This window comes from Salvelinus namaycush, chromosome 11, assembly GCF_016432855.1.
Source record: "Salvelinus namaycush isolate Seneca chromosome 11, SaNama_1.0, whole genome shotgun sequence".
In the NCBI taxonomy this organism is placed as follows: Eukaryota; Metazoa; Chordata; class Actinopteri; order Salmoniformes; family Salmonidae; genus Salvelinus; species Salvelinus namaycush.
In genome coordinates, this window is record NC_052317.1 from 18,547,193 (window position 1) to 18,565,237 (window position 18,045).

At 41.5% G+C, this 18,045-nt stretch overlaps 1 protein-coding gene and 1 pseudogene across 2 annotated transcripts; both read left to right on the forward strand.

The window, feature by feature from the left end:
- Positions 1–1,451: 1,451 nt before the first annotated feature.
- LOC120055883 lies at positions 1,452–4,943 on the forward strand (annotated as a pseudogene).
- A 609-nt stretch (positions 4,944–5,552) lies between these two features.
- LOC120055884 (elongation of very long chain fatty acids protein 4-like) lies at positions 5,553–12,955 on the forward strand. Of its 2 annotated transcripts, none has more exons than XM_039003919.1 (7): positions 5,553–7,291; positions 7,423–7,610; positions 7,805–7,885; positions 8,000–8,056; positions 8,250–8,364; positions 9,078–9,205; positions 11,306–12,955. In XM_039003919.1, the coding sequence occupies exons 1-7, from the start codon at positions 7,234–7,236 to the stop codon at positions 11,471–11,473; spliced, it is 795 nt and encodes a 264-aa protein (XP_038859847.1). In that variant the 5' UTR covers positions 5,553–7,233; the 3' UTR covers positions 11,474–12,955. The 2 variants fall into 2 exon arrangements, with proteins under 2 accessions (XP_038859847.1, XP_038859848.1); XM_039003920.1 differs by lacking the exon at positions 11,306–12,955 and adding an exon at positions 9,756–9,940.
- Positions 12,956–18,045: the final 5,090 nt, after the last annotated feature.

An 18,045-nucleotide genomic window follows, 5' to 3' on the forward strand; every position in this document is an offset into this window, starting at 1 on the left:
CAAATTTGTTTAGATCTGTGTTATTGAGCATTTCTCATTTGCCCAGATAATCCATCCATCTGACATGTGTGACATCAAGAAGCTGATTAAACAGCATGATCATTACACAGGTGCACCTTGTGCAGTTTTGTCACACAACACAACGCCACAGATGTCTCAAGTTTTGAGCGAGCATCCAATTGGCATGTTGACTGCAGGAATGTCCACCAGAGCTGCTGCCAGAGAATTGAATGTTCATTTCTCTACCGTAAGCTGCCTCCAACGTCTTTTTAGAGAATTTGGCAGTACGTCCAACCGGCCTCACAACCGCAGATCACGTGTAACCATGCCAGCCCAGGATGCCACATCCGGCTTCTTCACCTGCGGGAACGTCTGAGACCAGCCATCCGGACAGCTGATGAAACTGAGTAGTTCTGTCTGTAATGAAGCCCTTTTGTGGGGTAAAACGCCTTCTGATTGGTTGGCTCCTAAGTGGGTGGGCCTATCCCCTTCCAGGCCCATCCATGGCTGAGCCCCTGTCCAGTTATGTGAAATCCATAGATTAGGGCCTAATGAATTTATTTAAATTGACTGATTTCCTTATATGAACTGTAACTCAGTAACTGCATGTTGCATTGATATTTTTGTTCAGTATAGATACTATGAAACTGATTCTTGAAACAGCAACTATTCTGTTCACATATTTATTATATTTGGATTTGTATTCATATCTATAGCGCTCCTCTGGAATGTTGTGACCTTTGAAAAGCCATGCCCATCACCCTGTAGATTTACTTTTAGCCTGTACTGTACTTTGACCTAATCATTCAGGGTAGAAAGAGCATTGCTGTTTATGTGGTCAAAATCAACTGCAGTGTTTTTCCAAAATTCTGAGAGCCAAAAGAGGGGCAGAAAAGACGTTTGTGATTTTTATTACTCCAAATATGAAAAGACCATTGGTGCTGAATTTATTTGGAGTTCTCAGAATCAGACATGCTACTTGTAGACGTGTTTGTATGTCACGCATTTATTCTACTCCCACACAGTTGGACCCCTGACCCACTTCTTGGTAAACCTTGCTAAATTGTGATCAATGATTTCTCATTGTGGAGTATATATACAATCAGTTTGATAATGTTGTTTTTGAAGATTTACACAACACTTTTTGTTCTATAGTTTTCATGTTTTGGCATTATTTGTCAGCCATCACACACAGTATATGAGCATGGAATGAGCATGGAATCAGCATGGAATCAGCATGGAATCAGCATGGAATGAGCATGGAATTCAGTGCCTTGGATCTGGTGTCTATAACATTTATTAGAATACAATACCATTTGACCAATTTTCCTTACCATGAATTACATTATCCAAAATTGTAGCCTCATAGAGAAGAAAACATATCTGGAATTGACAGGTTAGTGTTGGGTTTCACAACCCTCTTACCCTAAAGTAAACAGTGGCTTACTCTGTTTGTTTTGGGGGCAGTGCTTACCTGAGATAAGGGCTTAAAAACAGCAGCGTAACATTGTATTGCTTAGTTGTGTGAAGCAGAAGAGAGGCTCAACGAGGACAGAGGTCAGTCCAGGTATCATGCCATTCAGAAGTCCATATTTTGCATACTGTATGTAGCAGAGACTATGGCTATGTTCCTTGCTAGTGATACATACGAAGAGTTGTAATGACCATCACATCTGAAAATGAACTTCTGACATCGGCCTCTCTCTTGGAACTCTTTTTAGGTGATATTTGGATTACATGATGCAGAGTCTCTTGACTCTGTGGCTGTGTGCTGCTCTGCCAGTGCTCCTATACGCATCGCCTCTGTTAGTAGAAGGGGACAATGATGCCTCCAAGATCTGCAAGGCTGCACCACACTGGGAGATCAAGGGCCATGGGGCACCCATGAAGGAGCTGCTGGGAAATGTAGTTGTTCTGGCTCTGCTGAAAGCCAGCTGACACTTCTGCCTCACACAGGCCTCCAAGTAAGAGAGAAGTCTTCCGAATCTGTCTTGCATAACATTACTGTAGACCTACTGCAACATACTGTTATTATACCACTGTGCAAAGATTTGGTATAGAAATCATGTAATAATAATGTATTTACAAACAAATGTATGTAAAGTTGTTGATGTAATGCTGCTGGTGATCCATTTCAGATTTATTGAGAGCAGCCTTCCCAAACAGTAGAGAGAAATTATCTGAATTATGAAAGAATGGGAAATTAGTAAATAACGCCATCTAGTGGCAATCAAGTGGCACCTCGTCATGACTGATCTGCCATTGTCCCTGTTGCTGCTGAGTAGACTAGGAGGCCTGCGTGACAAGCTGCTCCGCAGCAACCTGACAGACGTGTCGTTCCTCATCGTGAACGAGAGGGAGGCCCAGTCCAGAGCCATGTACTGGGAGCTGAAGAGGAGGGCCCCCCCGGGCATCCCTGTCTACCAACAGGCCCCGTTACAGGACGACGTCTGGGAGGCCTTGGATGGAGACAAGGACGACTTCCTGGTATATGACAGGTAATAATGGAAGGTAACACTGCCGCTATTACCTCGCTTTCCAACCAAGGTGCAGAAATTGAGGCGCAAAAACCCTGATGAACCATGATAAGAGCCGAAATGCCTTGGTTTTACTTAAAGGTCCAATGCAGCAGTTTTTTTTCTCGATATCAAATGATTTCTGGGTAACAATTAAGTAGGCCTACCTAATGGTGATTGTTTTCAATTAAAATGTAAACTTTTTGAAAAAATAGCTTCTTATCAAAGATACATTTCTCCAGCAATAATTTTTCTAGGACTGTCTGGGAGTGGTCTTGAGTGGGGAGGGGGAAACTGAAAACGAACAGTTACTGGCAGAGGTTTGGAACTCTCTTTCTTATTGGTCTATTAACTAATTTACAGACCAAAACACCATCCCACCAAAACATGCTGACATTTTAAACAGCTCTTACACTAACAGGGCATTATCATCATTTTCACAATTTCACTCTTTTGGGTCTTAATTTAAATGGAGGATAGGCAGGCAATGGAACAGGGATTTTTTCCAAATAAGAGGCACTTCCGGGTTGGATTTCCTCAGGTTTTCGCCTGCAAAATCAGTTCTGTTATACTCACAGACAATATTTTGACAGTTTTGGAAACTTTAGAGTGTTTTCTATCCTAATCTGTCAATTATATGCATATTCTAGTATCTGGGCCTGAGAAATAGGCCGTTTACATTGGGAACGTTATTTTTCCAAACATAAAAATTCTGCCTCCTAGCGTCAAGAAGTTAAACAATAAATAAGTCATTTTTTCAACTTCCACTGTCCTCCAAGAGTAACTGAATTACTTCTTCACTTCAATATGACAGATAAGAGCCATCAAAGAGGCCCAAAATACTGTCATGTTGTTTCTCAAAATGATACATCTCTCATGAATAAGGAATGGGCTTGTATTGATTGAAGGAAACCCGTCAGCCCTAATCTAAAGCTTATCACTGCTCTTTGACTTTAATGGTATGAAGTATCTATCAGGTTTTATTGAGACATTTTCTATCTACAGAGATCTTTAGAACTGGTGTGACACCTCATTCGTGTGGCCATGTAATGTATCTCTCTCCTATCCCCTCCTCTCTCTGACAGATGTGGGAGACTGACGTTCCACATAGTCCTACCCTACAGCTTCCTCCACTACCCCTACATAGAGGCAGCCGTCAGAGCCACCTACCACAAGGACATCTGTGGCAACTGCACCGTAAGTGAAAGCACAATTCTTAAGGGAACTGCAGACATTTCATTTCAGTTTGGCTTCTCAATTGAAAACACTACTGTCTGCAGAAGTGCTCCATAGAAATAGAATTACTAAAACAGGAAAACACCACAGACTCTTCTCTTTCTAGTAATTCTCTATGATTTGGCTTTGTAGCGTAATAAAGGTTCTGATTAGTGAACCAAATAATAGAGATCTCTCTGCGGATCTCCTAGGTGTATTTTTAGCTTGTACGTATTTTGTTAACTTTAGTTTGTTCTACTCTTCTACAGGTGGACTCCAACACAACCTCCTCAGCTAGGTGGAACAGCACCCAGAGAAACGAGACACTGAGCAGTTCAGAGATGCGTGTTAACGAGACAGACAGCACAGTGGTTGATACAGTGAGGTCTATTGATGTCGATACTGTCAGCAACCCAGTTCCAATTGATGGACGCCAGATGTCGTCTGAGGGGGGTGGTAACATGTCACACATACATCACCAGCATCATCAGTACGCCCACCACCAGCAGCATCATCAGCACCACCACAATCATGGGTCAGATGCAGATAAACAGGACTCCAATTAACATCGTTTCTGAGATGAGTAATTGTTAATTAGCATGGTGGTGGTGGTGGTGGCTTGTGTCAGTGACTTGACCGTCCGATAAATAGTTTTGTATGAATTAAATTAGATTTTGTCTGTACCTGTCAATTGTGTCTGATAAGGCAAACCTGTACAGTAAACTGGAATTATTTAGGCCCTTGAAATACAGTATGTCTTCCCTACATGTGGTCTGGTGACAGGTCCTGCTCTCCTCTGCAGTTTATGAAGTCTGCAGGTCAAACCTTACGGAGGTGTCTGTAGACAGATGCTGTGCTAAGGAAAGTTGGACTGAAAGTCACCGAACCCATGCAGGGCAGTGTGCATGACTTCAGGGTATACTTGTCAACGTCTTGACTATATTTCCTATTCATTTTGCAACTAATTTCATGTATGTTTTCATGGAAAACAAGGACATTTCTAAGTGACCCCAAACTTTTGAAAGGTAGTGTATATATACATATATGATATATACATTCCGGACTCCGACATAAGATTTACGTTCCAGGTTGCTGGTTGTTCCATGGTTAGATACTGGTTATTCACAAGCAGGTAGCCTAAGCCTACTATGTTCTATATAACTAATCTGAATTCACAATTAAACTTATGATTATGTTGTTGTATTAATGTAATCAAAATCATTTCAATATGTTGTGTTTCTATGTTATAAAGGGTGGGGCAGGGTAGATTTATTTTGCTTGTCTGGAGCAGTGGTGGGAAAAGTACCCAACTGTCATACTTGAGTAAAAGTAAAGATACCTTAATATATAATAATTCAAGTGAACGTGAAAGAACACCCAGTAAAATACTACTTGAGTAAAAGTCTAAACGTATTTGGTTTTAAAAATACTTAAGTATCAAAAGTAAATGTAATTGCTAAAGTATACTTAAGTACCAAAAGTAAAAGTATAAATAATTTCAAATTCCTTGTATTAAGCAAACCAGACGGCACCATTTTCAAAAAATGTTAAGTTACGGATAGCCAGGGGCACGCTCCAACTCAGACATAATTTACAAACAAACATGTGTTTAGTGGGTCCGTCAGATCAGAGGCAGTAGGGATGACCAGAAATGTTCTCTTTATAAGTGTGTGAATTAGACAATTGGCCTGTCCTGCTAAGCATTCAAAATGTGTACTTTTGGGTGTCAGGGAAAATGTATGGAGTAGAAAGTACATCATTTTCTTTAGGAATGTGGTGAAGTAAAAGTTGTTAAAAATATAAATAGTAAAGTACAGATACAGATACAGTACCAAAAAAAATGACTTAAGTAATACTTTCAAGTATTTTTACTTAAGTACTTTACACCACTGGTCTGGAGTTACTGTCAGTGGATACAGGGAGGAACCCGAATATGAATACATCATCAGCAAAACTTAAAAAGTAGAAATAATACGAGTTTCATAAAGTGATCTAAGACAAGCACCCAGGGCAGACAGTGGGGAGGGGGCAGACAGAAGTAGGGAATTCGTAATGCAGTTTGGATCTAGTCTGACTCTGAGCTGATGAACAACTCTGTTGCTCTATCACTGATGTGCCAGAGAAGCGGTTGGTGAGCTGAATTAGTTGAATGAGTCTTACCTTGCTCCTACTGACCTGTGAGCCATACATTGTTAATGAGCAGTAGGGCTACATCTCAGTGTCATTAAGTGTTTGACTTGGACTGAAATAGGTGCCGGTACTGGTGTTGGGTGCCGGTACTGTTTATATTTAGGTGCAGGAGCTCCACAATACTTTTGAGCAAATTATTCTATGAAGAACAAGAGCTCAAGCATTAGAACATTTGAGGTGCCAGAGTACTGGTGAGCTCCTGTCTAAATCAAGCACTGAGCGTCAATATTGTTTCACCTTTATGTAAACTCATAGGCTATTTCCTAACAAATAATAGGTAAATGTTACTGTTTGTGTTTGGGCCTATATCTATTTACTATTCTTTGAAACCATACATTTATTCAAGTTAAATAGCTTCTCACAAGTGGGCAAGGCATGAAATAGATAGCCTAGGGCTCGGCTATAGGCTAAAATACCATGCACAGCAGGTGGATTACCTCATTGCCGCGGGGGGTGATGGTAAACGACAATTCAGCTCACTCATATCGCCATCAACACTCAGAGAGAATGCTGCGCTGGATGGCGGACAAATTCAACCATGGTTAGATGGTTTGCGACCATCAGATCTGCAATTTGTGCATTCCGGTCGATGAGTGCAGCCTACGAAGTAAGTTCTGTTAATCTCGCACCTGAAAATAGACAATTACAGCCTATTATAAATGACTTTCGTATGACAAAATCAGTTAGGCCTAGCCTAAATAGTTATTTTGTCATTCCTAAAAGGAATGTCCCTCTAGCCTAGACTGTAGTGGTATAACCAAGAGAAATACCTTCATAATTGTATCATCACCATTATTATCTATACCACTATTCATGCCAACACCTTGTTATTTCATAAAGAGCTATACACACTTCTGTGAGAGAGAAAAAATCATAAAAGTGTAACTCTTGTAGGCGACAGAGAGTTAAAATACAGAAGAGGTTATCCGAGGTTCAATATGCTGTGTCGTTGTGTCAGGGATTTTCTAAATCCTCCTGAAGCAAGAAGCTAAACCTACTTTAGCTTATCCAGCCGGCCGACTGATTTGAGTAGCCTATCAACAAAACGTCTCAGATACAGTATTTCTGTGCGTGTTTTGCAATTGTGACCCTTTTCATAATTTACCAATCTGACGTTAGGTGGCAGTACTGTCGCTTGCATAGACATCCTTCTGAAATCTGCTATGTGAGTTATAAAATGTAAACTTCTAGGAGCAAATAATTCACACCAACTATTTGGATAGCTTCATCAGAGTGAATATTTACTTTATATAATGTAAAGTGATAAAATGCATTTAACTCATCATATAATGCATTTTTGCAGCGTTTAGGGATGGCCACAACATGGCAGAAAATCCAACTGTTCTACCAAGGGGTGCTAGATAATGGAGGTAACTGTGCCCAGCTTCTAAAACCAGACAGTGCTGACTGAAGTTACCAGTACAAGACCAACATATGTAAATCATTGCTTCACCTATCCATTTTCTTATCCTATAGTAATGCGGTCTCTGTGTGCTTTCAGACAAAAGAACTGACAGCTGGTTGCTGGTGTACTCACCTGTGCCAATCACTTGCATCTTTCTGTGCTACCTGGTCCTCATATGGGTGGGCCCCAAGCTGATGGCTCAGAGACAGCCAGTCAACCTCAAGCCTGTGCTCATCATTTACAACTTTGCTATGGTCTGCCTGTCTGCCTACATGTTCTATGAGGTATGGAAACAGTGGAAAGCATGGATAACGTGTAGCTATTTTACTCATATTGGATGTGCTTTGGATCTATTGTACACATTACAGTACCTATCTACATCCTTGTTATATAGTGTATGTGTAAATAAGTGATGATGAGTTGCTATTTCTCTACCTGTAAGCATATAGTATTTTAATGCATTTTACTCTCTCCTCAGTTCACAGCGTCATCCTGGTTGGCAAATTATAGTATATTATGTCAGCCTGTGGACTACAACACCAGCCCACTGGCAATGCGGGTAACTCATATCCACTGCAATGCTTTGCAATTGCCTTAATGTACATATACTGTATGTAAATGGTTTCTAATCTTAACCTACTGCTGAAATGTATCTTCTGTGTGTTCTGAACAGATGGCCACGGTCTGCTGGTGGTTCTTCTTCTCCAAAGTCATCGAGCTCAGTGACACTGTAAGTACACATCAGGGATTCTACTATCCCAGGTTGAAGCAAGAACGGTGTGCTCTTATTACATCTCTTCTATCAAGACATCTTTAATGTGCTGTCTTCTGTCCATGTGACTGTAGCTAATTGTGTTTCTTGTCATATTCTTGTATATCTGTCATGTTTGATAAATAAATGAAATATGACACGTCTCTTCCAGCTTTTCTTCATCCTGAGGAAGAAGAACAGTCAGCTGACGTTCCTGCATGTCTACCACCACGGCACCATGATCTTCAACTGGTGGGCTGGGGTCAAATACGTGGCAGGAGGCCAGTGTAAGGGTTGTCACATTACTACAGCCGAGACGGTGATTCATTTACCCAGTGTTAGACCCAGACAGTTCTGTCCTATATGTAACAGTATGGCACTGCACAATCTATTTCTTGTGTCTGCTTCCTGCTCAGTCTTGGTTGAAATAATGATTAGGCTATTCATACAGGACTTGTTCTGTAGGAGACATACAGTACACACACCCACACATTGAAATGCACCTGACATTTCAATGAATCTGGAACACATGCCGTGATACCTACAGTGTCCTTGGAACTGTTCCATACCCCTGCTATTTGAAAAGGACATTTGCAGTGGTCAAAGCAGTGATCAAAATAGACCAGCTAGGAACAGAACGGCCAGGATTAAGACAAGTTTTTGGCACTAAGATGCTGTATAATTTGTTTAAAATGGCGGTGAGTTTGCAGAGAACAGCTGGAGAAGCATCTTAGTGCAGCATTTGCCCTCCTTTTGGTTTAAAGATAGTCAACACAGCCTGGCTATTTATTTTCACATTGCATGTACTAAGATGGGCAGATAGTTAGTTACGCCTTGAGATAAAATAAAGGATGAATCAAAACCTTGTCATTCAATTAAAGAACCCAGCTTTAGAAACAAGTTATAAACAACTGACCTTGTAATAAATGAAGAACTGCTGTAAACTTATGACTGAATGAATCGCCCAATCTCTGTGTATTGTGTGTTCTCCTCCCTCCAGCCTTCCTTATAGGCCTTATCAACTCATTGGTGCATGTGGTGATGTATCTATACTATGGGCTGGCAGCGCTGGGGCCTCACATGCAGCAGTATCTGTGGTGGAAGCGCTACCTCACCTCCCTGCAGCTGGTGAGTAGAGTCGCCTTGATGCAGAGCCTCTGCTACAGTATGGCCTCCAAAATGGCGCCCATACAGTACATTCACTAGAGTCTAGATAATACAAATGTACATTTACTTTATATCCTGTAGGGGATTTTACCCTAAGAACCTCAAAGGGCTTTAAAACCCCTTTAATGTTAAGTCCCCTATATTACCGGTTCTGACTGACATGTTGCTATACAAAGCACTATGTGAACTTCACAGGGTCCAGTGCCTTATATTGGCAGAAAGCCCCATCCGTCTGCTCTCTGTCAGTAGACCTGGCTTGAAGTATACGTTTTCATACCCCACATTAGCATAGGGAGTGACATGTCACATTTTCTGGCTTATCCAGACAAATAATAGATTTGCTCTCCCTCTGAGCAACTGAGACGACATATTAAAGGGGAGAGTCTAGCGATTTCAGCTATCGTGGTTTCATCTCACTGTGATATTCTCAGCCGGATTTAGAACTCTCAACATGAAAACATTGTAAATAATTTCATAGAATTGAAACACGACCACTTTCTTTTGGTCACAGAGGGACAAACTCACTTTGTGTGTAAAGCTGAAGTTGTAACGAGTCTGCAGCAATTCGAATGGCGTTGCTCAGAGGAGGCTTGGCAGAAAATGCTCTGTCTTCAGTTACATGAAATGGGGCCACATTTGTACTGTCACTAAATGCAATCATATTTATTTTACAGTTAAAATAAATATTAAATCTCATAGTAAGTTGTTTCTAATTGTATTTATTTATTTAGAAAGCATTTCAGTCATTTCAAGAGCTATTCCACTTTTGTTGAACATACAGTACCAGTCAAAAGTTTGGACAAATGAAAATATATTTAATATTTTAGATTCTTCCAAGTAGCCACCCTTTGCCTTGATGACAGCTTTGTACACTCTTGGCATTCTCTCAACCAGCTTCACCAGGAATTATTTTCCAACAGTCTTGAAGGAGTTCCCACATATGCTGAGCACTTGTTGGCTGCTTGATGGTTTTTGCGACTGACCTTCATGTCTTAAAATAATGATGGACTGTCGTTTCTCTTTGCTTATTTCATCTGTTCTTGCCATAATATGGACTTGGTATTTTACCAAATAGGGATATCTTCTGTATACCACCCCTACCTTGTTACAACACAAATGATTGGGTCAAATGCATTAAGAAGGAAAGAAATTCCACAAATTAACTTTTAACAAGGCACACCTTTTAATTGAAATGCATTCCAGGTGACTACCTCATGAAGCTGGTTGAGAGAATGCCAAGAGTGTGCAAAGCTGTCATCAAGGCAAAGGGTGGTTACTTTGAAGATCTCAAATATAAAAATATATTTTCATTTCTTTAACACTTTTTTGATTAATGCATGATTCCATATGTGTTATTTCATAGTTTTGATGACTTCACTACTTTATGTAGAAAATAAGAAAAATAAGAAAAACCCTGGAATGAGTAGGTGTGTCCAAACTTTTGACTGGTACTGTATATTTTTATAATATTTGTAATATTTACTTGAGCTTGTATCCTCGAAAGTAAGTACACTTCAGCAATGTACAACTATGTTTAACCAGACCTTCCTAGAACTATGCAGCAATTAACTAGTTATTGTTTATGGCCATCTCATGAAAAATAATTACTTTTGGGTATGTCTATTTCGGCAGAAATCTACATTTTGCATTATCAGCTGGAATCCTTAATTGAAACAGTAACAAAACTGTCTTCCCACCTGTGTTTTGGTAAAACGTTGAGGGATGGGCCTGGAGAACAGGAACCACTCTCAAATTCAAAGCAAGAGCTATGTCTGCAAAGACTGACCATCCATGATATCAACATGATAGTTTTAGCCATGTTTTGAGATCATCACTGACCTTATTAACCCTGAAGCCTTATTGTAAGACCCCCGCTAATAACTGTTGTGTGAAGACAATAGGATCATACTGCATGTACTGTATGAAGCTGCATCAGTGCTGAATACGTGAACTATTTTTATGGGCTCTACAACTGTGTACTTTCAATGTGGTCACACTAGAAGCCCACAACTGAGCTTTCTTCTTATTGACACTGGTTATGTTGACCCTCTGTGACCCCAGCTCCAGTTTTTCATAGTGACCATCCACACCAGCTACAACCTGTTCACTGACTGCGACTTCCCAGACTCCATGAATGCTGTGGTGTTTGCCTACTCCCTCAGCCTCATCGTACTCTTCAGAAACTTCTACTATCAGAGCTACCTCACCAAGAAGAGCAAACAGACATGAGACACGGATGTAGAGGCAATTATTACTTATTTTATTAAATTGGTCATGTATGTTTTTTAAATATTTATTGACCCATCACGTTTAAGTAAAACAGGTCTCTATCCGCTGGACATAAGCTTCTGTTTGTTTCTGTTCCAGCCTCCCCTCCAACCATTAGGGTAACACACACACACTCAGGGAGAGCTAGCCCTCTCCCATTCCCTCCCATCCCCCCTTAGGTCATTAGGGATGAAGTCCCAGCCACGCTCTGGCGACTCTGCCAAATTGAAATAAACCTGAGCAGGCCTCCTGCTCTTCACTCCACTTATTTATCTAATCTCTCTCTGTGACACTTCATTTGTCTTCGGAGTCATTGGCTGAGAGGTTAGCCAATCGCAAGTCAGCTGGCAGTCTAAAACCGCACCCTGTGCCCCTCCTACTCTCTCCCTCTCTGACTCTGTTCTGTGAGTCCCAATAACTCAACTAGGTGAACCGAACAAGTGTGCTCGCATACTCCCTTAGAAGACTTTTGCTTGAAAAGAAAAAAAAGTACTGTTGCAATAGTACTGTTTGTCCACCTTGAGATGCCGTAGCCAGTATACACTTCCTCAAATTAGTCAGAATTAATCTAAGATAACTCAAAAAATCTGTAATTCATTTAAAAGTTTTTCATTTAGAAGTCGCTAAGATGTTTGGTGCAGTATTTCTCAAGGGAACTATTTTTTGCATGAAAACAAGTCGTCTATCGTTGTGAATGACAACAAACACTTGAAGAATCCCTACTGCTGACCAATGAGGCGTAGACTTCAGCTACCGAAATTCTGCTTGCCTCAATAATTTTTTTGTTCTTATGAACAGCCGAAAAACCTTTGCTAAAGAACAAAACGAACAAAAACGTCAAAATGTCTTTATAATATATGCACAAACTGTTTCGGATGGAAAGCCTGCAGACGCCTTTAGCTGATCCTGTTTCCAGTGTCTATTTGAACCATTCAAGTGAGGATGACTTTGAGGGGGTTTCCATCTTATGTCACTACTTTATGACTTGTGAACAGTAAAGCCTAATTTCATTACTGAAACTGATAAGCCTGTTTCCCTTCCTTCTTTGAAAGTCCTTAAAGTCGAGTGACAATTAGTGTCTGTCCGTATAGTGTCACCAGTGACTGACTGTTCTAGTTTTCCATCCTGAGTGTGTAACTCTCGCTATTCATGGGTTCTGGAAAATGACGTAGCTTGTATTGCAGTGCATGTGCTCAGTCTGTTGTGTTGAATTGCATGACAGCTGTCTTTTAAGAAAGCAGTTCAACAACAATCACTAAGAGTTCAGTCAAGCAGGCACTGTGACGTCTTTGTGACTCGTGTCATGACCAAGGACAGAGGGGCTTTATGGCCCCATGTAAAGTAGCCGGTTTGAAATGTCTCTGGTACACTCTTAGCCAGCAGCATACCACCCTGCATCCCACTGCTGGCTTGCTTCTGAAGCTAAGCAGGGTTGGTCCTGATTGGTCCCTAGATGGGAGACCAGATGCTGCTGGAAGTGGTGTTGGAGGGCAAGTAGGAGGCACTCTTTCCTCTGGACAAAAAATATCCCAATGCCCCAGGGCAGTGATTGGGGACATTGCCCTGTGTAGGGTGCCGTCTTTCGGCCTGGATGTTAATGTCACGCCCTGACCTTAGAGAGCCTTTTTATTCTCTATTTTGGTTAGGTCGGGGTGTGACTAGGGTGGGCATTCTAGTTTTGTTATTTCTATGTTGGCCTGGTATGGTTCCCAATCAGAGGCAGCTGTCTATCGTTGTCTCTGATTGGGGATCATATTTAGGCAGCCTTTTCCCACCTGTTTGTTGTGGGATCTTGTTTTTGTATAGTTGCTTTGAGCACTGCAATAATGCATGTTTGTTATATTCTTTGGTGTTTTGGTTGTAAGTTTCATTCATTCAAGTTTCATTATTAAATATAATGTGGAACTCTATGCCTTGGTCCACTCATTTCAACAACCGTGACAGTTAAACGGGTGTCCTGACTCTCTGTGGTCACTAAAGATCCCATGGCACTTATCGTAAGAGTAGTGGTGTTAACCCCGGTGTCCTGGCTAAATTCCCAATCTGTCCCTCATACGGTCACCTAATCATCCCCAGTTTACAATTGGCTCATTCATCTCCCCTGTAACTATTCCCCAGGTTGTTGCTATAAATGAGAATGTGTTCTCAGTCAACTTACCTGGTAAAATAACGGTAAAATAAAAATAAAATTGAAAAAAAGGTGCTATCTAGAACCTAAAAGGTTTTTTTGGCTGTCCCCATAAGAGTACCCTTTTGGGTTCCATGTAGAATCCTTTTTGTGTTCCATGTAGAACCCTCTGTTGAAAGGGTTCTACATGGAACACAAAGGGTTCTACCAGGAACCAAAAAGGTTTCTCCTATGGGGACAGCAAAATAACCCTTTTGGAACCCTTTTTTCTAATAGTGTAGATACAGCTGTGTAGAGTTACAGACCATATCCTGCTGGCGAGATGACCGCTGTTTTCCTCGCAAGTATGAGTGTGACATCTCATACCCCACAGCTTATTGCCAGATGCACATTTGGACATATTTGTCACTGGAATCAGCTTGCAGTATTGCTCTGGGGGCATGTGTCCTCTCCCAGCAATATATTGCTGTCAGTCTTCAATCCCAGCCATCCAACACCACATGCCTGTGCTGATGTGTATAAAAACAAACCCTTGAGTCTCCTTACTCCTAAGAGCACATTTTCATGTCTGTACGTTGTGTTCACACAAATGCCAGATAAATAAATGATAGCCAGTATTTTCCACCACTCTCATTTTAATCAAAGTTTGACACAGCCGACACTCCTCCTTGGCTCTCTAAGCCTGTCACATAATATCTGACAAGATGTCCTCTTGGAACTTGTCTTTTAATGTGACTCGTCTGGGAGAATGCAGTGGTCTACAGCCACAGTGATTTACAGTAGGGGCCTCCCCTCCTCAACGTTCATCCACTGACTGTCTTGTGTAATAAACAAGTGACAGGTTCCTGGGTGTGTGGTTAAATGTCACTTTCCCTGTGAGACAGGAGATGAAGGCCATCCTTTAATGCCACTGTCACTTTAAGTATCGGAGGCTTCCTCTGCTGCTGCCGTTTGATAAGGGGAATTGAAAGTGGATGAAAGCACATTAATTTGTGGTGAGAGAGAGGTTGGAGGGAATGAGAATCTCTCCCCTAACTCCCCTCTGTTTCTTCCTTTCTTTAGTTTAGCATGTCGTGGTTGTGGCTGATATTAAGGGATCCATCTTACATTCAGTGGCTGGTGCCAAATGGTTTGGGATTGAGCAAGGGGTCATTTGAATCACTTGTGTCCAGTCCTCAGCTACTCTATGCTGTATACTGACAAACACCCATACCCACTCTTCCACATGAAACAAGATATGTTAGTTGTACAGTCTAAAAGCTTAAACTCTAATCAAGATGAGAACTCATGTTCACAAGTCCCTCTCACATCTAGACATGGCGACATTATCTTCTAAAAATGACTCACAGATCAACAAAGGTACACCACTTATGGCAACGAGAAGGAAAGTAAACACAACCACTGATAACAAGAGAAAGTGATGATGTAGAGGCACTTATAAGTTAGTTTGGTAGTCTCCCCAGTAACAGCAAGTAGCACCTTGTCTGTACACTGTAATTTGTAATCCCTTAAAGTGGGGGTGAGCCCTCCTTAGCCGGGCCAGTCGGTAATCACAGAGTCAGTGAGAGGGGCTGGGGAACGAGCGGCTGATGATGGTGCTTGAGGTGAGCGACTGGTTTCAGACAAAGAGGGTTAACAAGAGGGTGAGCAATCTCAGCTAGTGCTTTCATTGAAGCCTCTTGTTTCAGCCAGTCAACCAGCTAGCACTCGTAAAGGGGTCAGTACAGGGCGTAAGGTATGTATGAGAGTTCTGAAGAGGTTTATACAGACATGGAAGGAAAGGATGGGAAATTGTTTTGTTGAAACAAGAGTTAATCATTTGGTTCCTAATGGAAGCGGCCTAACGTGTGTGGATATCCCTACATACACACACACACACACACACACACACACACACACACACACACACACACACACACACACACACACACACACACACACACACACACACACACACACACACACACACACACACACACACACCTTGTGGTGACACTCAATTTATAAACATTCAAAATCCTATTTTTCCTAAACCTAACCTTAGCTCTAATTCTATCTTAACCCTCTAATTCTATCTATCCCTAAACCCCTTAGAAATAGCATTTGACTTGTGGGAACCAACAAAATGTCCCCAGTTTTTTGTTTCCAGGTAGAACCATTTTAGGTTCCATGTAGGACCCTCTGTGGAAAGGGTTCTACATGGAACTCCAAAGGGTTCTACCTGGAACCAAAAATGGTTCTTCATATGGTTCTCCTATGGGGACAGCTGACGAACCCTTTTAGGTTCTAGATAGCACCTTTTTTTCTAAGAGTGCAGAATAATTAATCTGGTAAGAACGACCACTTTCATCAGGAAACATGAAAACCTTATCAACATTTGTGTTAATACACTGTGTAGCTGCCAGGCTGTACCTTTTATGGGTGTCTGATGAACAATACAAAATGGCTGCCAAAGGGCTACAAAGGCATTGTTTACCTTTTGTAGAACCCTCATAGAAGAGTGAGACTAATAACCTTCAGCCACCACCAGTCTCCAGCGACCTAATATCTGGTTTGAATAGGAATCTAGCCTGCGCTGAATGGATGGTTTGTCTGTGACTGATGTTCTCTAGCTCTCTGGTCTCATATAGAGATGACTTGACCTTTATCAGTAGTGCTGTAATGCAGCACACCGCCTGGCCTCCCTCTGTGTTCAAATTGTAATCAGCAGCTGTGCTGTCAGGTTCAATTCCAATGTGCAGACAGCCCACCTGTCACATACACTCCCACACATATACAGACACACACACACAGACATAGCAAACACGCACACACAAACGCACACACACACACACTCACAGTTCTTAAAGTGGGCCCTTAGGTACCCTGTAGACTTAGCAAATCATCGTAAGATGGACACAGCTACTTTGTGGTTTACTGACACACCAATGCCTCATACCACAGACACAGTGGGCCCTATTTGATATTAACACTTTATTTGGTTAAAATATTCCTGAAATGCATCGCGTCACTGCCCTCTAGTGAGATCAGAGGCCATACCAAGCTCATTGGAATTGGACTAGTGGTCTATACCTGATTATGAACTAGTACTATAAACTCACCCATATCATTGTGATTGTACATCAAATCGTTCTTTTACAACATATTCTCAGCGGAATACTATCTCTGTGTACTATCTCCTTGCAAGGTCATTCTAAGGTCAGTCCGAAGGCTTGATAGCTTTACATGACATCTTTAGAGCACTAAGTGTGTGTGTGTGTGTGTGTGTGTGCGTGCGTGCGTGCGTGCGTGCGTGCGTGCGTGCGTGCGTGCGTGCGTGCAAGGGAGCTGTGACCTTCACTTCATTTTCAGTGGAATCACACAGAGTCAGTTAGTTGGGGTCACTGTCCCTCCTATGTGTGATAGGATCTGAGAAAACATTCGTTTTGATTGGATGTCTGAAATAAGCACTTATATTTCCACTATCCAGTAACCATCTAACCATCAAATGATCAGTTGATTACTCAGTAATGTGTATAAAGTTATACTAAGAATAGATATAAGGATTTCATTGATGTACAGAGACCCTGGCTGTAAGTTCCTACTTGCACTTACACATTACCTTTTGCAAATTTGCACTTGATGCTCAGTCATGTCAACACATGCCAAAGGTTGTTGCATATTTCATCATGAAAAAACAGTAAGTGTTCGGTTGGCCTCTCTGGTTGTAGGGCAGATTTTCTGTGTTAAACTGGCCCTCTTTGCCTACCTACTCACCACCCCACCTCGGGTCCGGCTGGCCTTCTCTACATTATTAAGAGCCACAACGCCAAGTTACAGAGCTGTATTTCCCATGTCTTCCATTTCAAATGATTTCCCAAGCATATTTCACTTGACACAAAGACAAAGGACCCGGCACATTTGTTTCTCTCCTTTTCCTCGTAACATTAAATATTAATGCCAGCATAATTTCGCAGACTCCCGAGTACCAAGGGGCGGGAGAGTACAGCCCTGTAGTCATCAGCGACTTCAGTTTTTTTTCCTAGAGGTAAGAAGTTTGTCAAAATCAATTTTGAGATGCCCCAGCAACAGCACAGTATTTACAGTTACATGTCACATTTTGTTCATATATGGGGGGCTATTTAATATGAAGCTCTAGTCTGTTCTATAACATTTGCCTGGGTGTTTATGTTTATCTTTGTTTGTGTGTATTACCCGGTCCTTACCCGGACCAGAACAACACAGAGAGGTGGCAGCAGAGTTTGCTGGTGCATGAGTGCAGTCACAGTGCATTGCAGTGGCAACATTTATACAAACCATTATTCATGCATTGTGGAGACCCCGCTCCCCACAATACGCCAAGACACTTTAACATCAAAGGCACCACACATAGTCGCCTGGCTCCCGTAGGAGCGTATTCTTTTGA